Below are 9839 nucleotides of genomic sequence, written 5' to 3' on the forward strand. Positions count from 1 at the left end.
GGCATTTGGCCAAGTCATTAATAAACATGCAAAATTATTTCCTGAAACAGTTTTAGTTTCCCAAAAGTGTTTAAAACTTTACTGAATTGCCATACACATGTAATAAGGAGCCATGAAACCCCAAAAGTGTATCATTAAATTTACATAAATTCAATGTTTTTCAATTTTATGTTACGTTTTTCCCATTTCAATGGAAACGTTTTTAGTCTGAAGGCGCTGTACGAAATTTATAAAAGGCGAAATGGTTTGTTTTAGTGATTACACGCAACAGCTGTTATCTAAGAGCTTACATTTTGGGACTAAAAAGCTAGAAATAACGCTCTTGCTCTTGTGTATTTCTTAATTAGCAAGTTCCCAACCTTTCATCCCATCTGTTATTAAACCTACAGCGGCGGGCAACGAGCTCTGTCAGCAGCAGGCCAAGACCGACATCGTGTTCGTGCTGGACGCCAGTGGCTCGGTGGGCAGGACCAACTTCGCCCTGACCAAGAAGTTTGTGGCCAACGTGGTGAACCGCTTCAACGTCGGCCCGGACGCCGTCCAGGTGGCCATGGTACGCTTCAGTTCGTCTCCAAGCAGCCTCTGGAAACTGAACAAGTACCAGAGCAAAAGCAGCCTTCTGCGAGCCATTAACGGCATAAGGTAAGCTTTAGGGCAGTGGTTCCCAATTGGGGTGCCACGGCACCCTTTGATGCCATTTTTAACGCTAAAGGGTGCCGAGAGATATTTCAGTTTCTTTAAGATTCTGATTTTTGCTCAACCCTTACAACTTTTTTTGTAAAGATTAGAGTGAATTAAATCTAATTATAACTTCATACGTTGTGTAGAGTTTTTCTGTGCTGTTCCAGTTCTGTGACATTCTAGTGATTTATCTACGGAAAAATCTTGTAGATCTATTTATCTTTTCTGAGGGGTGCAGCTAGCCATAAAAGGCTGAGAATCACTGATTTAGGGCTTAAATGTGTTTTTAGGCAAAAGCATGTTATGAGAAAAATCAGGAAGCGCTGTTTTATGATCTTTTAAAGTATATTGTTCCAACTTTTAGCAATATAAACGAAGCTCCTACACGTTTAGTGTTTTGCATGCGATACACTGAACGCGATACCTTTTGTCCAAAATATCGGTATCCGATCATAATGTCAAGTATCGGACATACCTTTCCCCAAACGTTTTAACCTTAAAGCAATTTTACACCAAAAAACCTGAAGAAAAATTAGCTTAAATTTGATAATTTTGCTTACTTAAAACAGTAATAAAGTCATTTTGGGGTCGGATTTTATTCCAGGTACACTTTGTGTTTTCAATCGACCGACATCTATAAAGTTACGTTGTTTTACAGATACACGGGCGGTTCGACTTACACATCAAAGGCGCTCATTCAAGTGCTGCACAAAGAACTGACGTCATCAGCCGGGTTACGTCAGGGGGTGAAAACCCTCGTCATCACAATCACGGACGGAAAGTCGAAGGACAACGTCAGGTACTGACGATGCATCATAGAGACGTTTAGTTTGTTATAACATAAAATCGTAAAAAAAAATTCTCGTCAGCAAAAATACCACAAAGACGGTATCACAAATAGCCCCTAACCCTTTTTTTCCATTTAAACCATAAAAACGCGAACCTTTCCAAACAATCAGCAATCAGTAAGTGATGATAGTGTAATTATCTGCCACCAAAGCTAACGATTGTTTTCTGATGGTTTCAGGATTGCGGCCAACAACATCCAACGAGTGGCGACTTCAATCGCGCTCGGTATAAAGGGAGCGGATCAAAACGAACTCAACACTCTGGCGTCCGATCCTGACTCGCTCTACTCGCTTAACATACAGAGTTTCTCGCAACTCGATGGAATCCTGGAAGTCATTATCACGGCTATGTGCGCGTCACAAGGTAAAAAAATAAAAATCCGGGTCGCAAACGGACTTAATTCTATAGTTAAATGAATTAGCGGACAATGCGTCTAATTCTAGTTCTAATCTAATTAAAAAAAAAAAAAATCTATTTTGTCCAACGACATTTTTAGTATCTCAGTCAAAAAATCCAATTTGGAAAAACTGAAATGATCGAATTTTAATTCTAATCTAATTTTAAAAAGCTAAAAAAAAATTAGTTATCCAAGTCTGATCGCAACCTTGCGCTTTTATGCACTATTTAGCTTAGGCTCTGGAAATCTTGGTGTGTTTTAATGTTTGTTTCCGTGGTACTTTTCAGTACATTTTAAAGTATAATAGGTGATACACAACACTACAGACAAACCTTTGCGTTAAGGAATTGCAATTACTGCAACGTAAGCAAATTGCTTGCAGCACTTTTTTGATACTTGGCGCTAACGTGATTTTTGTTTTCGACAGGAACCTTCGGTACAGTAATACCAAAAGCAACCACAGCCCCAACAACTGGTAAGCGTAAGCACAAAATGAGAAAAAATAGTGGCATTGCGTTATCAATTTAATCTTAATATTATGCATAGGCTAGTCCAATAATTCCAGGTCACACAGTTAGGACAATAAATTATAGACGGACGGCTGTTATATTAACAGATTGTTGTGGGCATTTGAAATATGTATTGTATAACAACTGCGAAATGTTGATTTTATCCAATATTTTGGTTTCACATTTTAATTATATTGTATACTTCCAAGAAAAAATTTTAAATTAATGATTTAAAAGTAATACTTTCTCATATTCATAGAAAAATAAATCTAGTGTAAATTTGGGCATCTCAGTTATATACAACAATTCTAGTTTTAACTCTGGCATGTCAGTTATATACAACAATGGCGTTTACTAACCGATCAAAACCTTACAACAGTAAAAGACACGATCGGAACATGTCCCTCGTCCGGAGCGGCGTGGAGCGAGTGGTTCAACAAAGACGGACCATCAGGGAAGGGAGACTACGAGAGTCTCTCGTCCTTGCTAAAGCTGGGCAAGGCCTGCTCGTCTCCCTATGCAATGCAAGTTCAAACTACCAGCGGAGCTTCGTACAAGACAACCCGCAATAATGTGAACTTAAGCACTACAAAGGGCTTCTGGTGCGTCAATCAGCAACGAAACACTTGCAAGGATTACAAAGTCAGATATTGCTGCTCGACTTCGAGCTCAAGAAGTAAGTGGAGCTTTACAAAGGTTTAGAAAACGTCGGTTCGTTTATATTGCTTACCAGTATTATTTAACCACTCTGCGGCACATTTATTATCTTTAACGCGAGCACCATTTACTGCGCAAAATAGCTTTACTAAGAGCTTTTTCGCATTTGTTTACCATTGAATTTGACTGTTTACCAAATTTTTGTCGGGAGCCAATTTATTTTCTTGGCAACATTTACTAGGCGAAGTAGCTTTATTAGAGCTTTTCCACTTTTGTATTTAGCATTGAATTGGATGGTTCACCATATTTTCATCCAATTTCAATATACTTTCTTGTATTTGCAGGTAATTCTTTCACGTCGACTACAGCGGCACCATCCTCACACGGTAAGTTTATGTGGTAATTCAACCGTCATTCTTTTTCTGTTTAACAGAAATACGGCTAAAAGTTTGTGCTGCAGTTTCCCATCTATTTCTAAAAAGTGTCTTTAAACGTGTTTGCTGCGACACTTTTGTACAATTTCACTTTTCCACCAAACAAATTGACGAATTTGTCCAGTTAATGTGAAAGTAGTTTTTGAACTGAAATAAATGCCACTTGTTCCTGAAAGGTGCCTTTAAACCTGCCGCACCTACCTATCTACCAATAGTTTCTTTAAAACAAACAAAGGGGAAAACGTTTATTTTCTTAAATGTCGATAATTATCAAGCGATAAAAAGACACTTAATCTCTTTAGCTGACTTCTTGCTCGGCACTTACCAAACCGTCACCCAATTCCTAATTTTTGATACTAGACGGAACCCTGGGCACATGTCCCACATCCGGAGCGGCGTGGAGCGAGTGGTTCAACAAAGACGGACCATCAGGGAAGGGCGACTACGAGAGTCTCTCGACCTTGCTAAAACTGGGCAAAGCTTGCTCGAACCCCAAGGCAATGCAAGTTCAAACTACGAGCGGCGCTTCTTACAAGACCACCGGCAATAGCGTGAACCTCGATATGGCAAAGGGCTTCTGGTGCGTCAACTACAACAGGAACCCTTGCAAGGATTACCGCGTCAGATACTGCTGTGCGTCTTCAGGGAGCAGCACACAAAAATTGGCCACCAGTAGTACGTCGAGCGGATCTAGTGGTACGTGGTTTGAATGCTTATAGGTTGTAGGTTGCCTCAGCACTCGCATGTTTGTGCATTTTGCCAGTGGTTTTATAAAGAACCAACCAACCAGCATGACTATTCGGAACCGTCAAGCCTTTTTTTTGTAAAAGACTAGGACAGTGGTTTTCAACCCGGGTGCTGCGGCACTCTAGGTTGCCATTTTTAACACTTAGGGGTGGCGAGAGATATTTCAAATCATTTAGAATTCCAATTTTTGCTTTATTGGTATGCTTGATAGATACAATTTGATTGTGTACGATAAAAATGCCAATAATTAAATAGGTTTTATCAACCTTGTTGCACAGTTAATGTGCTATTTCAATCTCGTTTATCGTAACGTTTCAGTTAACATCAGCAAAAAAGGGTGCCACGAAATGTTTATAATTTCTGTGGGGTGCCGCGAGCCAAAAAGGTTGCGAAACACTGGACTAGGATGTGACAAAACTGGTAATGGTTTACAGTTGAGGCACAATTTTGGTTTACAATGGGCACGAGTGTTGCTTTTCATTTGCCTAAAACTTTCCCGGCGTTGGACTTTTGTGTATCCTGGTGCAAATAAAGGTTTACCCTGTAAGAATTAAAACACAACAGAAAGTTTAGATTTTCTAACAAAACATTAGCACCTTCTCTAATTAAATGCTTGTCTCCTCCAATTGAACTGAATAAATAGATGGAACCTTTGGTGTTAACTGATTCCCCGACATGACGGTGCGGTCGCGGTGCACGTTATTTAATTTTGAGTATAATTTACAGCCACAGTGATCTTAACGGATATTAAAATTAGGTTTACCTCCCGGAGTATACTATTGCCATTTTCAAAGATCTCCTCTTTTTGTCTACATTTTTAAAATGTTACTACCTACATTGTCCTAGGCTGCTTTTAAAAAAGGAACAAAATATATAAATCTTATGAATAAGAGAGAACTTCCCCAAAACGATCGGCCACTAACTTTATGTTCACTTCACGCAGTGAGCGACACGATCGGAACATGTCCCACATCCGGAGCGGCGTGGAGCGAGTGGTTCAACAAAGACGGACCATCAGGGAAGGGCGACTACGAGAGTCTCTCGACCTTGATAAAGCTGGGCAAAGCCTGCTCTTACCCGAAAGCAATGCAAGTGCAAACAACGAGCGGCGCTTCGTACAAGACAACCCGCAATAATGTGAACTTAAGCACTACCAAGGGCTTCTGGTGCGTTAACCAGCAAGGAAACACTTGCAAGGATTACAAAGTCAGATATTGCTGCTCGACGTCCAGATCAAGAAGTAAGTGGTCACCATTATTAGGCCAGGTTGCACGTGCGTAAGTGTAATCGAACTGCAAACATTTTTGCCTCATCTCAAGAAATCAAATCCGTAAAACTGACATATTATCAAAAAAACAAAACCGTAAAGTGTTGACGCGTTGTAAATCACTGGTAAAACAATCTAGACTTTAACTTTAGCTCTGGTAGTAGTATTTTCTTAAACGTTACTATATTTCTGGCATGTTTTTCCCTCTAATTTTTTTTTATTTTTGACAATTTTTTATCTTATATATAGCAACAATATCGAAAACGTCTGTCGTTTAATAGAGCTTTCTTGTCATTCACAAAACGGGCGATTTTTTTCATAAACATTTCTCTTATTTCAGCGTCATCAACTTACAGGCGATATGATGCACCCCAAACACACAACACCAAAACAGGTAAGAGTTATAAGCCTAAAACAACATATTGTATGTTGCGTCTAAAAATTACAAAATACTCCCTTCTACAATAATAAAACAACCTAAGAAAAAATGATGAGTCCAGTTTAACTTAAATGTTTTTAAGTAAACTGAAGTGCAATAGCCATGAATGATCAACGCAAAAACCTTTTTCGCAGTGACTGAAACCTCCTGCGACTTCAGCACTACAGCCTCCTGCTTCATGATTGGCTCGCCAGCGTTGCTTGGTTACGCCGAGGCTCAACAGCTCTGCCGTCAAAAGTTCGCGGCCAAACTGGCCAGACTGGCTATGGCGGAAAGCATTCAGGCCGCACTTAAGGTACGTCTCAAATTAGATTGTAATTTATTTGAGGCTACTCCGAACGACAGTTTGTTGTGAACTTGACGTTAAAATACACTTTGATTTCTAACTTTAAAAGCAGTCTAAGTTACAAGATGCTAGGCTGGGGACATAGTTAATATCCCATGACAAAATGGCAGCGCTTGTTTTGTGGCTTATGTTCAACGTATGTTACATTGATACCAGGCCTGAAAAGCAAATATTTGCTGGAAATCGTACAAGTTAAAAAAGCGGACTATTCATATATCATCTCATTTCGGGGGCAACTTAATATAATTTATATTATGTCGGATGTAATGTGAAACAATGGGTAGTATAATAGGTAGGGTTCAAAGTAAAATTTATTTACCGGAACGATGAAAAAATTCCAGGGATGACGTCACAAAGTTTCGTTTTTGCATCAAGCCATATGCTCTGTTATGATCGAATCCAGCATTAGCGAACATCGCAATTTAATACAAAACGCTAACGACGCCTTTGTTTTTCAGTGGGTGAAGGCGACCGGAAGACCGAGGGGCGGCTTCTGGACCAACGACTCTGGACCACTGAACAGGGCCACTGGCCGCTGTCGCATTTGGTTTTACGAAAGCGACGGATCGCACGGATTCAGGACCATTCCGTGTTCTGGACGACAGAAGTTTTCCGCCCTGTGCGTGATTTAGCTTTCTAACAAAGATGATAATGACGCTTTTCGACGTTGGACGATTTTTTTCGACCAACAAACTGACCCGGACCTACCTCGATCGCCCTTGACCGTCGCGTTTACGACAATAAAAGAAAATTGAAATAAAAGCCTGTCGTTGATATCTTGAGGACAATAGAGCTCCTTATGAGTTGTATGCTGAGGATGTATTATGTACTGTAAGCGCTACGCGTAGAAAATAATTGGCGCGTTAGGTAACCAAGTTTGCCTTGTTTAAGAACAATCGATCTACAGGAAAAAAACTAAAATAAAAAATTAACAAAAAAAAAATAATAAATGCATATCCTTGTAAGAGGGGAGCGACAAAGAAGAGCCCACCCACTGTTGTACGTGGGCATGATTGTTTCCCGCCTTCCAAACAGAAACAAACGAAAAAACTCAGGGCAATGATGAGTCCAAACCAAAGGGAGGTTCTAGCAAATTGTTAGCCCCCAAAACCCTGAGGTTACTGAGCCCTCGTTAAAAAAATGCCAAAATGCTCCTACGAACAATTTAGTTAGAAAAGCTTTCATAAGTGAAGATCACTCGATGTTTTTTTTTCAGCCAAATTTGTTCGGGGGAAATGCTTGCTAACACACTGGCTTCCTTTGTTGTGGCGTTCCAACGGAACAACGGCTTCTGGAGTACTGACTGCAGAACTTTAGCGTGCAATTTTTACCAAAAAGTCTTTGGCGATGACCTATTAGGCTAAACGTCATTTCGGGCTACACACAATCATTAATAGTCAGGGCGAACACTTCAAAACTATCTCATTTTGATTACGTTAATTAACCTTCTGACAAAATAGCTAACCTTAGCTCAGTTCAGGAACGCTAATTTAGTGAAAGCATGTAAGATTGCCATATTCCAGGTGTAGCCAACTTATGTTTGATTGCGATCGACTAAATTTTTTTATTTTAAACTGTCAATCGACTGGTTCGGTAAAAAAGCCAACTTTTTTCAAGCCAGCGATGGAGGTTAATTTATTACTGGTACATCAAAGAACGCTTTACTCGGCTTGTCAGACAACAATTGGACATTTTAATGTTCGGCTTGTGTGCGACAGCTACTGTAATGACATCATGCATATTCGACGCGATAAAGGATAATTTTTTTTTTAGATAATTTTGATTATTGTAAGTTTAGTCTTACCTAGGTATCAGATCAGGGCTTAGCATTTTTACATTGAAGCAGGAAGGCGGCGTTGTGGTAGCCTACAGTTCCGTAATCTAAACTCTTGAAAAGCACCTTTGTGTAACGCAGGGGTTCCCAACCTGTGGGCCATGCCCCCTAGCTTTGAGAAAGATATTTAGAATCCATTTTGGGCAAAACTTAACAATTCGTACCCTAAGCTTAATGAAATTGTCATGCCATTGCTGTTCCCTTTCCCATCAACATATTTTTTTGTTAGGTATATCTGCATTTCTGTTTTTATTACATTGCCGAAAATAAAATATTTCGAAAAATATATGCCCAATATTTTTAATACGTTTTCCGTTTATCCGCGACGGACGTACTTGGCAGCTTTCCACAGGGCAACGGTAAAGAAGCGCTGATGTAGTTTAAAAGACAGCATCAAAACGTGACAAACCGGACGTAGAAAAGCGTGAAAATTTGTTGCACTTAAAAAATAGTCAAAAACTATTTGGAATGGACTCGTGTCTAGTTTGTCAAAGCGGCGGCGGGCCGGATGAATTACTTTGGTGGGCCCGATCTGGCCCGCGGACCCTAGGTTGCCGATCCCTGGTATAAAGCAATATTTTATTCAAAATGTCGTTACTTAATTTTTTCAAGAGGTTTTGAAAAATAGGGGGCAATTGATTTCTTAAAATTTTCGCATGGAGCCACGATGTAAAGAAGGTTGGGAACCCCTGATGTAATATATACATATCCAGATTCCCATGACACAAATCGCATCTAAACAGGGCCGTGCTTTCGCCTTTTCGACTCAAAATGTGTTGAGCTATTTTGCTGGCATCGAAAATTCAACAATACTTTTTTATTTATATCGTGCATTTCTGCAAGATGTTAGCTGCATAAAACAAAGAACCGATAAACTAACTTACAAGGGTTGTGTTTTTTGGCCGACCTGCGCACCAAGGTCAGTCTTAAGAAACCTGAGCTAAGCAAAGGACATAAGGACTGCAGCCCCGCCACATCACATACGATCGCGCAAACATCTGTCCATTTCTACTGTGTTTTTGTCCGTTTTATATTTTGAGCACAAAGGTTATAAACTTGGCGAAGTGCAAAGTCAGTGAAAAAAGGCTTTAAATGCCATTATTTCTATTAGTATAGGATTCTTTTTTGAGTACCATATGCGTCAGGTAACCCTTCAATTAAAAGTTTAAATTTGAATCAAACAAACTATTTTTGCTTTTCACGCGATAAGGGTAGTTTTTTCTACATTTTGCGCACGAGTTCACTCGAGAGCAACACGTGTCTTCGAGAATAAATGTTTTATTGCGTCACGTTATGACGTCATCTCTGAAAATTGTATCTCAAAATTGAAAAATAGATATCCTGGATCTGCCCTTGGTTGCAGTTTGAAAGTTTTAAGAAGCCCTTGTTTGTTAGACTTAAGTTTGCGCACCCAAACAAATTCAGGGTTCTGTCGTACAGCTAGCTTAAGTTAAAATCTTCTTAAACAAGTGTTGCGAAATTGCATTCAGGTGACAACAGTCACTTTCGATGTAAAACAATATTGCTTTACAGAAGTTTCGAACCATTTAAAAAACTCTACCAACCTATGTCCTGAATAGTAAAAGTGAACCCATGGTAATTTAACATTAATATTTTGTCAGGATTGCTTTTAAATTTTATTCCGTAAATGGATTTAGGAAACAAATTGAGCTGTTGTC

The 9839-nt window shown here is 39.5% G+C and overlaps 1 protein-coding gene across 1 annotated transcript in view; it reads left to right on the plus strand.

Annotated features, from left to right (window-relative positions):
• LOC146166642 (uncharacterized) overlaps positions 1-6958 on the plus strand; it is a 108580-nt gene extending 101622 nt beyond the window's left edge. Inside the window, 11 exon segments of the mRNA XM_083394728.1 lie at positions 390-642; positions 1340-1480; positions 1709-1893; positions 2355-2402; positions 2822-3151; positions 3462-3479; positions 3888-4164; positions 5222-5514; positions 5882-5935; positions 6115-6275; positions 6785-6958. Of these exon segments, the coding sequence (XP_083250854.1) occupies positions 390-642; positions 1340-1480; positions 1709-1893; positions 2355-2402; positions 2822-3151; positions 3462-3479; positions 3888-4164; positions 5222-5514; positions 5882-5935; positions 6115-6275; positions 6785-6958 (1934 nt within the window).
• Positions 6959-9839: the final 2881 nt, after the last annotated feature.

This window comes from Ascidiella aspersa, chromosome 1 (assembly GCF_963924565.1).
Source record: "Ascidiella aspersa chromosome 1, kaAscAspe10.2, whole genome shotgun sequence".
NCBI classification, from domain to species: Eukaryota; Metazoa; Chordata; class Ascidiacea; order Phlebobranchia; family Ascidiidae; genus Ascidiella; species Ascidiella aspersa.